At 37.7% G+C, this 17,991-nt stretch overlaps 1 protein-coding gene and 1 long non-coding RNA gene across 3 annotated transcripts in view; one reads left to right on the top strand and one right to left on the bottom strand.

The window, feature by feature from the left end:
* The window catches only part of MTPN (myotrophin), a 61,914-nt gene extending 44,160 nt beyond the window's left edge, over window positions 1–17,754 (top strand). The window contains exon 4 of one of the 2 annotated variants that reach the window (XM_019950718.2): window positions 14,550–17,754. In XM_019950718.2, the coding sequence (XP_019806277.1) occupies window positions 14,550–14,636 (87 nt within the window). In that variant the 3' untranslated portion in view covers window positions 14,637–17,754. Of the gene's footprint in view, window positions 1–11,971; window positions 12,903–14,549 lie in introns of those variants that run through there. The other variant, XM_019950789.3, reaches the window with a different exon arrangement.
* LOC141279578 (uncharacterized) overlaps window positions 1–17,991 on the bottom strand; it is a 34,684-nt gene that overhangs the window by 125 nt on the left and 16,568 nt on the right. The window lies entirely within an intron of this gene.

Here is a 17,991-nt window from a genome sequence, read left to right as displayed (position 1 = left end):
AAAGAAAGTCAAAATGATTAACGTCTTATGTACAATTGCTGTAGAGAAGAAAAAGTACTAAAAATCAGTCTGTTAAGAAAATATAGAAAACCACCTTATCTGATAACATTGATGATTTTGCCTCATGTATTTTCCGTGCTGTATTTTAAAAAATCAAGCGGCCAGTTAATAATAAAATTTGAATACCCCTCTCAAATACCAGCATTGTCAAATCCTCAAGAAGGATCTACGGTACAGATTTTGCTGCTTGAATTGAGAATCAAGTGCGTAAGATATAAGGACTTAGAAGTCAACCCTTTCAGCCTAAATAAGTAGGTGTGCTGGTAGGTAGAAACATTTTTTTACTCAAATTGCTCACTGTTCCACTCCCAGTAAAATCTAAACAGTTTCACACATTCTCAAGCACACATTTTATGATTACTTGGAATCCCCAGAGTTCTCCATATAACATGGGCAGGTTTGGTTTCAAAAAAATTTTAGGACAGATGACCTGCAAAGAACTGAGCAATGCCTTTCTGAATTGCCTTAGTTTAAGAAACTGTGTTAGAGAAGGACTAGCAGAATTGATACAGCTAGAAAACTTACCCCCCTAAATAACTGAAGAAACCAGTTGTTATGCTGTTTTGATATATCTCACAAATCTCATCCACAAGTATGCCCATTGTAAGCTCATTGTTTTTTTACCTATTTAGCTCTTTTAGACTGGAGTGCATCATTATTTTAGATAGTTTCTGTTAGTGACATAAACTGTGTGTTGTGACATCACACACCCCCAAGTTTGGTTCTGAGTTCTCCTTCCTAATACCTTTGGGGCTTTGAATAAATTCCTTATCATCTCAGTCTAAGCATCCTCTTCTGCAACATGGGGCCAGTACTCATCACATAGAGTTGATGAGCAGGTAAATTAGCTCATAGTTAAAATAGTACTTATACATAGGAAATGTCATTTAAGTGCTTTACATATATTAATTCACTTAATCATCACAGTAATCCTATGAAGTAGGTACGATTTTTATCCCCCATTTTACCATTGGGGAAACTGAGGCCCAGGGCATTAGGAAGCTTTCCCAGGATCACACAGCTCGATAGGAGGAGAGTTAGGATTCAAACCCCATCACTTTGGCTCCAGAGCTTGTGTCTGTAACCACTACATTACACTGCCTCTCAGTGTAGCCAAGTAGTTAGAAGAGACACTGTATGCAAGTCATTGACGGCAATACTGAGCTCATCATAAATTCTCAGTAAATACTAAGACCAGTTAGGATTGATGCAGATGACTTTGATGTATTTCTCAGAAAAGGGAAGACTTGCTGCAAGAATGAGGGTTCCCTGAAAAGCAAGCTTTATGAAAATGACTGTTTCAAATATAAACAAACTTTTCATCCAAAACTTACAGTGTACCACATCATAGGTAATATATTGGCTCACTATCTGAATGTCTTTGGAGAGAAGTAATTTGAAGGCTCATTTATACTTTCTCCCATCCCTTGTATTTCCATGATGAATTTCTCTCTGAAACCTTGAAATGATCTTTCTGTTTTTGCTAGATATGACTACAGTGGAGATGTTAAAAATCATATTTTCACAAGGGGTAACATAAGAACAAATCTAAGACCATTATATATGCAACTGAAAATGAACTGTAGTCACTGTCTCCAAAGGAGAAATAAAATGAAGAGAAATGTAGAATACATGTCATTCCCTGTTGCATGGTTAGCATGTTGTTTAGAGAGGCAGAGGGGGTGCAGATGAGGAGCATGGCATTGAAGTTAGGAAAGCAAGATTTAACACCTGGTCCTATGGTTTCGTATCCAATGAAGCACAGTTAACAGATAATAAAGGACTATGACAAGTGCTGTAAGGGAAGTAGGGTTCAACTGTAACAAAAACTCCTACTACAGAGATTTAAACAAGAAAGTGGCTCTTCTTTTTTGTGGCTGAATAATATTCCATTGTATAATTAGTTCTTATTTTTAAGAGAGATTAAGAGAATTTTTGATCTAGGAGTTACTGCCGAAATCATGTTAGGTTTACCATTTTATTTGCAGAAAGTAGCACAGAAAGGTTAAGGTACTTGCCTAAAGTTACACAGCTAATTTGTGGTAAAATTGGGTGGCCAGGTTCAGTATGTCCTTGAACCACACCACCTGCTTTTTCTTATCTTGAAGTGTAGTTGATGTACAATATTATATAAGTTACAGGTATACAATATAGTGATTCACAATTTTTTTAAATTGAAGTATAGTTGATTTACAATATTGTGTTAGTTTCAGGTGTACAGCAAAGTGATCTGGTTATACATATATATGTGTGTGTATATCTATATACTTTTAGAAATTCTTTTCCCTTACAAGATATTGAATATAGTTCCCTGTTCTATACATACATCCTTGTTATTTATCTATTTTATATATGGTAGGTGCATCTGTTAATCCCATACTCCCAATTTATCCCTCCTCACCCTTCCCCTTTGGTAACCATAAGTTTGTTTTCTAAGTCTGTGAGTCTGTTTCTGCTTTGTAAATAAGTTCATTTGTACTGTTTTTTAGATTCCACATAAAAGTGAAACCATAAATTTGTCTTTGACTTCACTTAGTATGATAATCTCTAGGTGACAACATGGATGGACCTTGAAGGCATTACGCTAAATGAAATACGTCAGAGAAAAATACTGTATGATCTCACTTATATATGGAATCTACAACAAAAACGAAACAAACTCAGATACAGAGAACAGATTAGATTGATGGTTGCTAGAGGCAGGCGGCTGGGTGGAGGGTGTGTGGGGTCAAAAGGTTAGAGGCCTAGAATTACCAGGTAAGTCAGTCCTGGGGATGCAACAATGGCACGGTAGCTATCCTTAGTACTGTATTATATACCTGAAAGCTGTGAAGACAGTAAGGCTTAAAAGCTCTCATCAGAAGGAAAAAAAATCGTAACTCTACAGTGATGGATGTTAACTAACCTTATTGTGGTGAATTTTGCAATATATACATATATCATATCGTCATGTTGTACAACTAGAACTAATATAATGGTCTATGTCAATTATATCTCAACTTAGGAAAAAAACAAGTGGCTCTTAATGAAATGCCTGAAGGTAAGCAGTCCAGGGCTGAGTAGCTGGCTCCACTTGTCCTCAGTACCCCACACTCTCTTGTCCCCTGTCTTACCCACTCCTTACGGTTGCAAGATGACTGCTGAACCTCCAGGCATTGTGTCTGTTTGGGGCAGGGAGAAGGGAAACAGTTAAGGACACTCTCCTCCCTGAGGCTTTATTGGAAAAGGAAAGCTATCCACGAGATGCCAGCTTTGTGCCAGATGGCCACCTGTAGCTTTAAGGGAGTCTGGGGATTCAGTGCCTTTTCAGCCTCTATAGGAGATGAAAGCACAGAAAAAAGGGGTTTGCGCTAGACTTTGGATGAGCCAAGCTGTAGTACTGGGTTGGCCAAAAAGTTCATTTGGTTAATGAATCCATTCAATAAATTTCTTGGTGAAAATGAAAAATGTGTCTTTTATTTTTACTTAAAACCGAACAAACTTTTTGACCAACCCAGTATACACCTTGAAGTATGATCAGCAACGTGCCAGGGGGCATACAGGAAGAGAGGGAGCCAGCTGTCCTGGAAACTCCAGAAGGGCTTCACGGAAACAATTGAATAAGAGTTAATCAAGTGGTTAAAGGGAGAGCACAAAGAATTGCTTTGTTCCTTTACATTTTAAGAGTCCTTGTTGGGACATTTAATATCAGATATATTTATTCAGGCATTCCTTTTGTACTTGATTCTAACCCACTTTCTTTCCAAAAGTGAGTTGAATATACCAAACCATGGTTGCTAAATTTTTATTGCTGAGATAGTGGTTATATTCCAAGGTTGTGAAACAGTATCTAGCAACATAATACAGAAATGTCCGCCAAGATGTCATGTGTGTATCTAAATGCTAATTTTTTAATTGATTTGATAAATTTTGCACTGAAACAAAGCTGCGTAGTGTTTTAACAATTGATTAGTATAATTATAATTATCATCTTTGCCACGAAAGCCTTCTGTCAAGATAATGTCAGATAACCTGAGTACAAGTTTAAGAGTTTCATTCTTAAAATGTTACTAATCCAGTTTTCTGGCCTATTTGTCCAGATTAAGAACTGGTGGTAATTTTTAAAAAAACACACAAAAAAACCTGGTGGTATAAAGCAGCATTGAGCTATCTGAAGTAAGAAGTAGATAAAGATGCACTCTTGTTTCATGCCAGTATATCTTATCTTTCTAGCTACATTGTAAACTATTCTATTCAAGGGCAGAGATAGTATGATGAATTTTTTTAAACATTCCCCATATTCTACAACTTAACTATCAAATAATACTTGATTGTCTAAAACGGTAACTTTTGAAAATGAAGAAATTACTGGTGAGGTTTTAAAGCTTTTTTACTCCCTAGAATGACAAATGACAAATGGCCTGTCTCTCTACTTGGGCCACTTAACTTGGCTGTAGCAACCGTTTCCTCCTCCAGGAAACTATCACAATCAGAATCACGCTGTAACTATCAGCAGGTGAGCCTAGTCCTTTATTGTATGTGTACAGTCCCTGTCTATATCAATTAATTTTAAAAAACATTTAATTTTTCTAATATCATTTGATAGCCTGTTATTGACACTGCAAGGCCTTGTGATTTCAGAGACTGATAAACATGGTTACTGCTGTCACCATATTTAGTAAAATGTAAAACAAGTGCACAAAGTGTTGTGATTGCTGTGGCAGGAGTTTATGTAACAGCAGACACCTAAAGGAAGAAGAGGTCACGTGTGGTCCTGGGAGTCAAGGGCATAGTGTGTTATAAATAAGGATGTCATTACAACTTTAGGTACCACAAATATAACTTCAAAAAGCAGTTGACACTTGAGTTGAATCTTAGCAACTTAGTGTCCAAGAATCTAATAGAGAACTGGAGTACCTTTCCAAGCAGAAGCAGCAATGTGAGAAGGTTGCAGAGGCAAGAAAGAACCAGCTTTCAAAGAAACAGCTTTTAGTAGTTTTATTGATTTTTGCTATTGTTTTCTTCATTTCTATTTCATTTATTTCTGCTCTGATCTTTATGATTTCATTCCTTGTACTGACTGGGTTTTCTTTGTTCTTCTTTCTCTAGTTGCTTTAGGTGTCGTGTTAGATTGTTTGAAATTTTTCTTGCTTCTTGAGGTGAGATTGTATTGCTATAAACTTCCTTCTTAGAACTGCTTTTGCTGTGTCCCAGAGGGTTTGGGTCATTGTGTTTTTGTTGTCATTTGTTTCTATGTATTTTTTTATTTCTTCTTTAATTTCTTCAGTGATCTCTTGGTTATTTAGTAGTGCACCGTTTAGCCTCCATGTATTCATGGTTTTTTACAGTTTTTTTTTTTTCCTGTAATTGCTTTCCAGTCTCATAGCATTGTGGTCAGAAAAGATGCTTGATACGATTGCCATTTTTAAAATTTTCCGAGGCTTGATTTGTGACCCAAGATGTGATCTAGCCTAGAGAATGTTCCATGTGCACTTGAGAAGAAAGTGTAATCTGCTGTTTTCTAATGGAATGTCCTATAAATATCAATTAAATCTGGTCTATTGTGTTATTTAAAGCTTGTGTTTCCTTATTAACTTTCTGTTTGGATGATCTGTCCATTGGTGTAAGTGAGGTGTTAAAGTCCCCCACTATTATTGTGTTATTGTGTTACTGTCGATTTCCTCTTTTATAGCTGTTAGCATTTGCCGTACGTATTGAGGTGCTCCTATGAGGTGCATATATATTTATAATTGTTATATCTTCTTCTTGGATTGATCCCTTGATCATTATGTAGTATCCTTCCTTGTCTCTTGTAACATTATTTTAAAGTCTATTTTATCCAATATGAGTATTGCTACTCCAGCTTTCTTTCACTTTCCATTTGCATGGAATATCTTTTTCCATCCCCTCACTTTCAGTCTGTATGTGTCCCTAGGTCTGAAGTGGGTCTCTTGTAGACAGCATGTATATTGGTCTTGTTTTTGTATCCATTCAGCAAGCCTGTGCCTTTGGTTGGAGCATTTAATCCATTCACATTTAAAATAATTATTGATATGTATGTTGCTATTACCATTTTCTTAATTGTTTTGGGTTTGTTTTTGTAGGTCCTTCTCTTGTGTTTCCCACTTAGAGAAGTTCCTTTAGCCTTTATTGTAGAGCTGGTTTGGTGGTGCTGAATTCTCTTAGCTTTTGCTTGTCTGTAAAGCTTTTGATTTCTCCATCGGATCTGAATGAGATCCTGGCAGGGTAGAGTAATCTTGGTTGTAGGTTCTTCCCTTTCATCACTTTAAGTGTATCATGCCACTCCCTTCTGGCTTGTAGAGTTTCTGCTGAGAAATCAGCCGTTAACCTTATGGGAGTTCCCTTGTATGTTATTTGTCGTTTTCCCTTTGTTGCTTTTAATAATTTTTCTTTGTCTTTAATTTTCGTCAATTTGATTACTCTGTGTCTCAGTGTGTTTCTCCTTGGGTTTATCCTGACTGGGACTCTGTGCTTTCTGGACTTGGGTGGCTATTTCCTTTCCTATGTTAGGGAAGTTTTCAACTATAATCTCTTCAGCTATTTTCTCTGGTCCTTTCTCTCTTTCTTCTCCTTCTGGGACCCCTATAATGTGAATGCTTGTGCATTTAATGTTGTCCCAGAGGTCTCTTAGGCTGTCTTCATTTCTTTTCACTCTTTTTTCTTTATTCTGTTCCATGGCAGTGAATTCCACCATTCCGCCTTCCAGGTCACTTATCCGTTCTTCTGCCTCAGTTATTCTGCTATTGATTCCTTCTAGTGTATTTTTCATTTATTGTATTGCTCATCTCTGTTTGTTTGTTCTTTAATTCTTCTAGGTCTTTGTTAAACATTTCTTGCATCTTCTCAGTCTTTGCCTCCGTTCTTTTTCCGAGGTCCTGGATCATATTCACTACCATTATTCTGAATTCTTTTTCTGGAAGGTTGCCTATCTATCTCCACTTCTTTTAGTTGCTTTTCTGGGGTTTTATCTTGTTCCTTCATCTGGTACATAGTCCTCTGCCTTTTCATTCTGTCTGTCTTCCTGTTAATGTGGTTTTCATTCTACAGGCTGCAGAATTGCAGTTCTTCTTGCTTCTGCTCTCTGCCCTCCAGTGGATGAGGCTAGCTTGCATTAGAATTTTCATATGAAAATCTTGAACTAAGAAAGTAGTGGTAGCAAGGACAGGTGGAAAATGTTAGGAACATTATGGTCTAAAGATTTGGTGACTGATAACATGTGAAGTAAACAAGAAGAACTGCATAGTGTCTCCACAGTTCCTGGAAGGTGGTTCTTACCATGATAGTGACTACTCCAGAAAAAGAAACAAGTTTGTAGGAAAAGATCATGGATTCACTTTAGGAATCGTAGAGTTTGCGGTATTTCTGGGACTTAAAGTAGATAAGTCTCAGTGGCATGTATATGTGTTTATATATATATGGGTTTAAAGATCAGGGTAGATATTCAAAATGAGTATAAAGGTTGGAACTTAAATTGTAACATGTATGAGATCAGGCAAAAAGCGAAGAGTGCCAAAGACCAGAACCATGGAGAATCCAGCATTTAAACAAAGCAGAGAGAAAGTAAAGGGGAGGAGGGTGGAGTGGAAGTAGTGGGTGCAGGAAGGAGAGGCAGGCTAGACAGACAGAACTTGGAGATAATATTCTAAAGCATTTTCAGGACAGCATAGATTAGACTATAAATTGCCTTCTGTGTCCATTCTTTACTCTTTCTTTTAGAAGGGGAACCCCAGGTTTTAACTGGGTGCATACATTGCAGCCTAGCTAGTCCTTGTATCTCAGTTTGCCTTGCAGTGGATATGACTTTGTGTCTAAGTTTGGGCTGATGGGATGTGCACAAATGATGTGTGCCACTTCTAGATCATCACCTAAAATGTGAAGCCACTTACTGGGGACTTTCACCCCCACATCCAGCAGGCTGGAAGCACATGTGGAGGTGAGCACACTTAGCAGTAGACTGTTTTATGAGAGAGAAGTAAATTAACTTAGTTTAATACATTGTGTTTTAGCCTCTCTTTGTTATAGCAGTTTAGCCAAACCATAACAAATTGGGTCAAAAGTTGTTATTTGTAAATGAATGAACAGGAGTGGGGAAAACTTGGGTGTGGATCTCCCGATTCTGTCACTTGGGAGAGTTGCACAGGGTTTTGATTTTGGAACGATAGAAATAAAACTGATCATAGTTGTCTGCTAGGTGCCACAGTGAGCAGTGTTTACCCAGAAGTAATTTAAGCACTGTTTATATATTTTAACTGTAAAAGTCTATCAATATCCAGGACCAGATCGCTTTACTGGTGAGTTCTACCAAACATTTAATGAAGAATTAATACCAGTCCTTCTCAAAGTCTTCCCAAAAACATCAGTACAGATGGGACCGCTTCCAAACTCATTTTACAAGGCCAGCATTACCCCTATACCAAAACCAGACAAGGATGCCACAAGAAAATTGCAGACCAATATCCCTGATGAACATAGATGCAAAAGTCCTCAACTATATGTTAGCAAATCAAATTCAGCAATACATTAAAAGGATCATACTCCATGATCAACTGGGATTTATTCTGGGGACGCAAGGATGATTCAGCATCTGCAGATCAATCAGTGTGAACACCACAACAACAAAATGAAGGATAAAAATCATATGATCATCTCAGTAGATGCAGAAAAAGCATTTGACATAATTTAACGTTCATTCATAATAAAAACACTCAACAAAGTGGCTGTAGAGGGAACATGCCTCGGCATAATGAAGGCCATACTATGGCCACAAGCTATACATCATAATCAACAGTGAAAAACTGAAAGTTTTTCCCCTAACATAATGAACAAGATGAGGTTGCCCACTCTCACCACTTATTTAACATAGTACTGGAAGTCCCTAGCCAGAGCAGTTAGGCAAGAAAAGAAATAAAAAGCATCCAAGTTAGAAGGGAAGAAGTAAAATGTTCTCTGTTTGCAGGTGACAGGATACTCCATATAGAAAACCCTCAAGACTCCACTAAAAAACTGTTAGGGGCTTCCCTGGTAGCGCAGTGGTTGAGAGTCCGCCTGCCAATGCAGGGGACACGGGTTGTGCCCAGGTCTGGGAAGATCCCACATGCCACAGAGCGGCTGGGCCCGTGAGCCATGGCTGCCGAGCCTGCGCATCCAGAGCCTGTGCTCCGCAACGGGAGAGGCCACGACAGAGAGGCCCGCATACAGCAAAAAAAAAAAAAAAAAAACTGTTAGAACTGTTCAACTAATTCAGTAAACTTGCAGGATACAAAATCAATATACAAAAATCAGTTGTGTTTCTATACACTAATAACAAATTAGAAGAGAATTTTTTTTAATTCTACATAAAACTGCATCAAAAAGAATAAAATACCTAGAAAGAAATTTAACCAAGGAGGCAAAAGACTCTTATGCTGACAACTGTACAACATTGATGAAATATATTAAAGACACTAATAAATGGAAAGATACTCTGTGCTCATGGATTGGCAGCATCAGTATTGTTAAAATGTCCATACTGCCCAAAGCAAGCTTTAATGCAGTTTCCATCAAAATTCCAATGGCATTTTTCACAGAACTAGATTAAACAATGCTAAAATTTTTAGGAACCACAGCAGATCCTGAATAGCCAAAGGAATCCTGAGAAAAGAGAACAAAGCTAGCAGCATCACATTTCCTGATTCCAAATGATACTACAAATATGTAGGAATCAAAACAGTATAGTATTGATGTGAAAACAGGTACATAGATCAATGGAATAGAGAATCCAGAAATAAACCCATATATATACACACACACACACACACACACACACAGAGTCAATTAATTTACCACAAAGCAGCCAAGAATATATAATAGGGAAATACTGTTGAGAAAAGTGGACAGGCACGTGCAAAAGAATGAAACTGGACCACTATCTTACACCATACACAAAAATCGACTCAAAATGAATTAAAGACTTTAAAATAAGACCTGAAACCGTGGAACTCCTAGAGAAAAACATAGATAGTAAGCTCTTCGACATTCGTCTTGGTGATGAGTTTTTGAATTGGACACTAAAGGCAAAGGAAACCATCAACAAAATGAAAAGGCCACCTATAGAATGGGAGAAAAATATTTGCAAACCATGTATCTGATAAGGGGATAATACCCAAAATATATAATGAATTCATATAACTCAATAGAAAAAAAAACTCAGTAGAAAAAAAAATCTGATTTTAAAATGGGCAGAGGATCTGAATAGACATTTATTTATACAAAGAAGATATACAGATGGCCAACAGATACATAAAAAGGTTCCTCAACGTCACTAATCATCAGGCAAATACAAATCAAAACCACAATGAATTGTCACCTCTTACCTATGAGAATGGCTGCTATCAAAGATATAAGAAATAATAAGTGTTGGCAAGGATGTGGAATAAAGGGAACCCTCGTGCACTATTGGAGGGGATATAAATTGGTGCAGTCTCTGTGGAAGACAGTATGGAGGTTCCTTAAGAAATTAAAAATAGGACTGCCATGTGATCCAGCAATTTTACTTCTGGGGGTTTATCTGAAGGAAACAAAAATCCTAACTCAAAAAGTTATCTACACCTTGTGTTCACTGCAGCATTATTTACTGTAGCCAAGACAGGAAAATAACCTAAGTGTCTATCAACAGATGCATGGATAAATAAAATGGGGTGGGTGTGTGGGTGTGTATATACACACACACATATGCACACATAATGCAGTGGATTATTATTTAGCTATTAAAAAAAGAAGAAAGTCCTGCCATTTGCAACAACATGGATGACCTTGAGGGCATTATGCTAAGTGAGATAAATCAGAGAAAGACAAATACTGTATTATCTCACTTATATGAAGAGTCTCAAAATTCACAGGTGACAGAAAACAGATGGGGGGGGGCGAGGAATGGGTAAAGGTGGTCAAAAGGTAGAAACTTCCATTTATAAGATAAGTAAGTCTTGGGGATATAATATACAGTATGGTGACTAGGAGGAAAAAATCAATCAGTAAACAACAGTTTTTACAGAACCGAATATAAAAGTTAATCTTGACAAAATAGAGAAGCTGGCAATTTAAGAGGTAGAGGGAGTAATGGGAAGGTAGAGAAAGTATCTTATAAAGTAGAGGAATTTGATGGAACAAGAAACAGGTTTTAAATACAAACATATTTACAAAGAAACAGAAACTGCTATTTGAAGTATAAGACATGGGGAGGATGTGGGAAAGGGATGTGCTCCCTGCTAGGGCAGCATCCATGCAGCAGGGAGTCAGAAGGTAATCTCTGAAGTTAATAACTCAAACAGTGGCATGAGTATAGTACTTAGAGCCACGGAAATAATCACTAGAACTAATAACTACTGAAAATGGTTTCCTCAGGAGAGGGGTGAGGCCAGATATACTTAAGTTCTCCAATAACTGCATCAAGTATCAAAAAATCATTTTCTTTTAATATCCTTTTCCACGTTGACAAAATTGGTTTACCTTTTTTAGAAGAACTGGTTTGAGTTCATTAACTTTATTCCTAACATTTTATTCTTTTTAATGCTATTATCAATGGAATTCTTTTTACCGCGAGTTTTTTGGTGTGTATTCTGAGTTCTGTGATTAGTTTGTATTACAATTAGAAAAAAAAGATGATTTATATAAAATTTTTAATACTTTAATCAGATTTTTGGGGTTGCATATAGCAGAAGTTGACTCTAACAAGTAGAAAAGGAATTTTTGAAGATGTTGGACTAGTCAGAGAATCAATAGGAAAGCTGGAGGACCAGGCTCAGAAGAGGCCAGAGCTATGGTAGCTGTAAGACTCTAGATAGCAGGAACTTCTCAACTGTCTCTTCTGGGTGATAACACAGAAATAAATGAGCTCTGACTTCTTGTTGTCTTTCTTTTGTTCTCTCTAATCAAGATTCAAAATCCAGAAGTGAGCGTCCTGCTTTGATGCCTGGCAAGGAAAGTACATGGCACCTTAAGTTACAGTTCTAGGAGTCCACACAATGGGGACAAATGATTACCCAGAATGAAATTAGGGTGCTGTTATCAAAAGAAGGGAAGTCTGGCAGCTAAAAAGCAACAGATATTCACTATGATATTTAACTTTTTGTTAATGCAGAATTACAGTTTACAATGTTAGTCATAAAAACAGTTATCAATATTGAATAAGAAATAATTTGTTTTGCTAAATAGAATTACCATATGATCCAGCAGTCCCACTCCTGGGCATATATCCAGACAAAACTATAATTCAAAAAGATACATGCCACCCCTATGCTCATAGCAGCACTGTTCACAATAGCCAAGACATGGAAACAACCTAAATGTCCATCAACAGATGAATGAATAAAGAAGATGTGGTACCTATATACAATGGAATACTACTCGGCCATAAAAAAGAACGAAATAATGCCATTTGCAGCAACATGGATGGACCTAGAGATTTTCTGACTTACTTAACTTAGTATGATAGAGAAGGACAAATACCATATGATTTATATGTGGAATCTAAAATATGATACAAATGAACCTATCTATGAAACAGAATCAGGGACATAGAGAATAGACTGGTGGTTGCCCCAGGGCAGGGGGGTGGGGGGGGCAGTGGGAGAGGGTAGGAGTGGGAATGTGGGATTAGCAGATGTAAACTACTATGTATAGAATGGGTAAAAACAAGGTCCTACTGTATAGCACAGGGAACTGTATTCAATATCCTGTGATAAACCATAATGGAAAAGAATATGAAAAAGAATACATACTGTATATGTATATAGCTGAGTCACTTTTGCTGTATAGCAGTAATTAACACAACATTGTAATTCAATAAAAAATAAATTTTAAAATTTGTTTTGGATACAATGGTCCCAATTATTGTCACTTAACCTGTGTTGGAGTACTCACCACACTGAAGTTCTCACTCACAGATTTCCCTCTCACTTAACTGTAAGTTCCAGATGTTCCATAATGCAGTTAAATTCAATTAGAAAAAGAGAAAACAGACTTTTATAGTCATATTGAGGAGGACTTTGTGATAATTTAACACTTGCTAAAATGTCTGTCATCTCCTTCTTGGTTTACCTAATCAACTTGTACTTACTCAAGGCTCAGCTCAAGCATAACCTCATCCAGAAGGACTTTCTTACACTCTCCTAACCACATCCCATTATGGTTTACAGACCACTCATCACTGTGCATAACGCTATTGTTCTCATCCCACTGTGTCATACTGGTTGACTTGTCTGTCTCTCACACCAGCCAAACTGGCAGGCTCTATCTTGTTTTGTGTCTATGCATCAAACATTCAGTAAATATTTCTTGAATGAGTGAATGGATTTGCCAGCAGAAAGGGGGCAGGGCATTCCATATTCCAACAAGTGTAAAGTCATGGCACCTGGTACATTGAGGAATGGTGACATTCCAGAGGATTAGAGTATTGAAAGATTAATGGGAAAAGAGACTGGTGAATTTGACTAGAGTTTGTCTCTACAGGACCATGCCTGCCAAGTTTAGACAATTCCATAGGCCTCAGGAACAGAAGAATGAGTGGGACTTGGCAATGGGAGGAGGACAGGACACAAGAGGTTATTTGGTGAATAAATACGGGTTGGGCTGGAGCTAGCAGAGAACCTTTCCATGGTGGAGTGTTGCTATCTGTGGAAGTTAGAGAGGTTCAGACTTGGTTTGGGAGCAAATTCACCCACCATGCACTAGGTACTTTTTTAGATACTGGGGACACAATAGTGGATAATATGAACAAGATTTCTACTCCCATTGAGTTTTTACTCTAATAAGGGAAGACAGATAAAAACAATAGACACAAAGGTATGCGTACACATGCTCGAAACTAGAGTGCCATGTTGCAAGTAAAATGTTCCATGACAGCACTCTCTGCATGAAGCATTGAGAGCAAGCTGGAGAGAATTTCCCTAGATGATAGCAGATACCCTCCTTTCCTAGCCCACATCCCAGCCATTTACTGCTAAGTTTTTGTAAGTATAATGACCAATATTGTACATGTTCTTTAGGAATTTGTCTAAAATAAAAGGTTTGTAAGTTCTAGATTTTACAAATGTGTGTATTACTTATGCACTCTCCAAAAAGTGTTGCAAGCAAGAAAAAAAGATAATTTTGTCGCAGTAATACTTTCTTCTTTAGCAAAAGTGATTTCCTTCCCAACCCTCCCTGTTTTATACTACATAGGGATCTTCTTTTTTAAAGCTTAATTGAGTAAATATATGATAGTATAAATAAAAGTCAGTCATTGCCTATGTTACTGGCAAGTTGTGTTTCTAGTTTACATTTCTAGTGCCTGAAAAATAATCTGGTGTTTTTACAGCTTAGTCTCTAACCTTGCCAGCTGTTCGGGGCTTTTCCTTCACTAGAATGGACTCCGGTAGTAAAGGAGTTTTGCCTCTGCCAAGCGCCCTGGCTTTCACTCTCTTCTCCTGGTTGTGGGCGTCGTTTAATGATAAAGGCTCTTTCCTCTTTTCCAGGGTGCTGATAAGACTGTGAAAGGTCCAGATGGACTGACTGCCTTTGAAGCCACTGACAACCAGGCAATCAAAGCCCTTCTTCAGTGATGGACGGATGGGCTAACAGCTCTGGAAGAATGACTCTCCTGTGGCCTCACACTGCTGCCTGTCTGTCTGTCACTCTCTATCTGCCAGCTTCTTCAGCTAAAATACTTCTAGAGGGGTGAGGGGAGAGAGAAATTCATAACAAATCAGACTACCAGAAAAAAACAATGTTTGGGAGGAGAGGAGAAAAACAAGATCAGGCTTTTACTAGGATTCCTGATCAGGTTAGCCTCTTTTCCATTTCCAGAAAAAAAACACAGCTTATACCCATGGGAGAGCAAAGACAAAATATACCATTAACGTTTGACCTTTTCAGCTCCCTGGCTAATTTATTAATTAGATTGCGTTGAGGGTCTGACTCTACCAAGGCCAACTATACATTTGGTAGCCCCATCTGTGCGAGCAGTAGTGGCTGCTGTGACGTAACTTAGGGTGCTGAGATAAGCAATTAGCTCTAGCCTTCTGCCTTAAGATTCACTCTAGTGGGGATCTCCCGGCATAGTTAAGAGCGCTGCCTGTGGTTGGTGACCAAATCTTCCCTCGGTGACTTCCAGCTTTATGTGAAAGCTCATTTAAGGCGAGGAGGGGCACACTCCTAAACTGCTGGGCGGCTGAACTTTGGATTTCCTCTCCCCCTTCACATGGATTTCATGTATCTTTAGATAAAACTGACTAGTTTTATTTATAAAATCTCAAAATTTTGGAAGTCTAAAGGAGAAATCATTCCAGTATGCATATTTTTTTTCCTCTAGATTCAGACATTTATAGAACATTGAAAACACTTTCAAACTCCTGCTGGTAGTAAAAGGGGATTTAAAAATAGAATCATAGCCATAAGCCTGTTAGTATCATAAAGAGAGAACAGTTGTCTTAGTACCTATGGATTTTCTTCATTTGCTATTTGAATGGATTGGCCTCAGTTGTGTTTGGAGAATCAAGGAACATTCTCTGGAATGCCTCTCTCAGACCCATCCTGGATGCTGATTACTTATTGCACCAAAGCTATCACTGGGGTGAGATTTACTGTTTGGACAAACTTAACCCCATCCCTTAAAAATATGCGTGTTACCAAGTTTCCCTGAGGTGTTGATAGGCTGAATGTATGCCAACCCACCTGCATAATATATATTTTTTCTTTTCTATATTATGCATTGCATAAAATGTGAGAACTTCAAATTGTATTCTGTGTTCTTAAAATACAGTGCCCTAAAATGGTGTTCTTGGGACCTGCAGAAAATATTTAGACACATTTTCTAATGTTTATTTCATGAGCAGTACAGCTAATTAAAACATATACCCTTAAATTTGCTGTCCTGCATATAAAATACTAAGATTCCCTTGACTTGCCATCCATATAAGCTTACTAAAAATATAAGGGTTTTTCCTTAGCCATGTCATGCAATAATTGAATGTACCTCAAATTTTTAAAACGGGGGAGGGTGGGTGAGGGACTTGTATTCAGATTGTGGATAACAAAGAATTAATGATGATTTTTTAAGGCAATGTAGCATTCTACAGCAGGGTTAAACTAGTACCAAGTCAGCCTGGCCAACAAGTCTTACTGACCACTTGCTGATTGGTTGGTTGGTGTGTGGGTTTGTGTGTGTGTATTTTTTCCCCATGAACCCTTTTTTTATCCTGTGGCTTTTTCACTTAAAACTAGCCTAACCCTGTAATTTTCCTGCATCCAAGAAAACAATCACAAAATGCTGGTTTAAATACTTTGATACATTTGGCTAATTCTGCTGTCTTAATGCAGCCTATTTATTAGAGTTGGATTAAAAGTCGGTAATCAGTACTTCATAACATCACTGAACTGAAACACAGAGCTATCCTCACTGAAGATGGAGGGCACTCTATCAGACTGTAACTGTCAGCGTAGTGACAAGCTGTTTTGATATCTCTGTTTCCACTTCTTGGCATACTGCTGTTTAAAAGGCTTGGATTTTACTCTCTACGCAGTTTTACCTTTACTCTCAAAGTATTTTTTGTAGTTGGCTGCTGCAGAGAGTGCACTGTCCTGTCATTCCTAAACCTGGTCTGCTTCCACAGTCACCTGGTCTGGAGACCATGTGATTCTGTGTACAGTTTATCCTCATGTTCCTCGTAATGCAGTAGAGGCTACTCTGCCTTCCCTCTTCTTTCTCAGCCATTTTGTAAACCCCATAATTATGAAGCAGTTGCTTGAGAAAATAACAGATAAACAGAATAGACTGACCAAGATGGTTTAGTTTCTTTTTTTTAACTAGGTTATTTATAATGTATTTCTGAACCACTTGGCAGAGAAATTCACAACACTTAATGTTCATATTTTGACTAAAGGAAGCTAAAACCTTGTCTGCTTTTTGGTACTACATGCATTAGTAAAAGATTAAGTAAGTTTTGTTCTCCACGGAAGTAATATTTAACATCTCAGAAAAAATCTTGCATGTTCTGTAGTTTTGTATTAAGTCAGTCATATCGTATGCACTGTATCAAGTGAAAACAGGTGGTTTACCTGTCTACATTAGTATACTAACAGATTCCCCCTTGCAGCGTCAGACTGGTATCTGTAGACTTACGGTTGAGCTACGGCACGAGAATCGATGCAGTAGTTCACAGCTCACCTTCTAAACCCAGTGGGGCATGAAGGAGAGGTAGGTGGGTGCAGTGAGTGGAAGCTGCCAGCAAGTACGCCCTTGATTCATTGATTTCTTTCCCCCAAATAATGGATTTCAAATCTATATGTACCTATTTGATTTTTTTCCCCTAAATCTTCAACTGAGCTGCTGTTTTCTTCCATGCAATACTGTATACTCGATTGTGTATAGAAGAAGCTGGTGAGGGTGCCCTCCTGCATAAGTAACTGCAGTGTTTTGCATGCAAAATTTTAAAAAATTTAAATTGTCCTGATTCTATTTTGTAAATGGAGAAACAATCATATCTTTCTAAGCAGTAATGGAGGAAGACTAGTGCTTTGTGCATTTTGATATATTTGAGTTCATTTTTTCCACAATGTAATGCGTTTGACACAATTGGGTTTCTCATATTATCCTAGTTCATGTACATCAGAATGCTAAATAATATTGTGTTGAAGTTTTGTGTTGCAAGAACAAATGGAATAAACTTGAATTGTGCTACAGCCAGCGTGTCAGCGTTTACCTCACTCCATTACTATCGCCTTCCTCCTCCAGTCTTCTCTACAACTGTATCGGTGCTTTGACTCAAACTTTTAATTAATCTGAATTTTCCCCCTCTATCCCACTTCTGGAAAAAAATAAGTGGAAAGAAAATAGGACATAGGAAAGATTCCATAGAAATAAACTATATTACTTATCTCATCTAGAGGTTTTGCTCTTCTCGCAGTTGCCTGATACAA

The sequence above is a fragment of the Tursiops truncatus genome, chromosome 9, assembly GCF_011762595.2.
Source record: "Tursiops truncatus isolate mTurTru1 chromosome 9, mTurTru1.mat.Y, whole genome shotgun sequence".
Taxonomy (NCBI): Eukaryota; Metazoa; Chordata; class Mammalia; order Artiodactyla; family Delphinidae; genus Tursiops; species Tursiops truncatus.
This window is presented reverse-complemented; position numbering and strand designations above follow the sequence as displayed.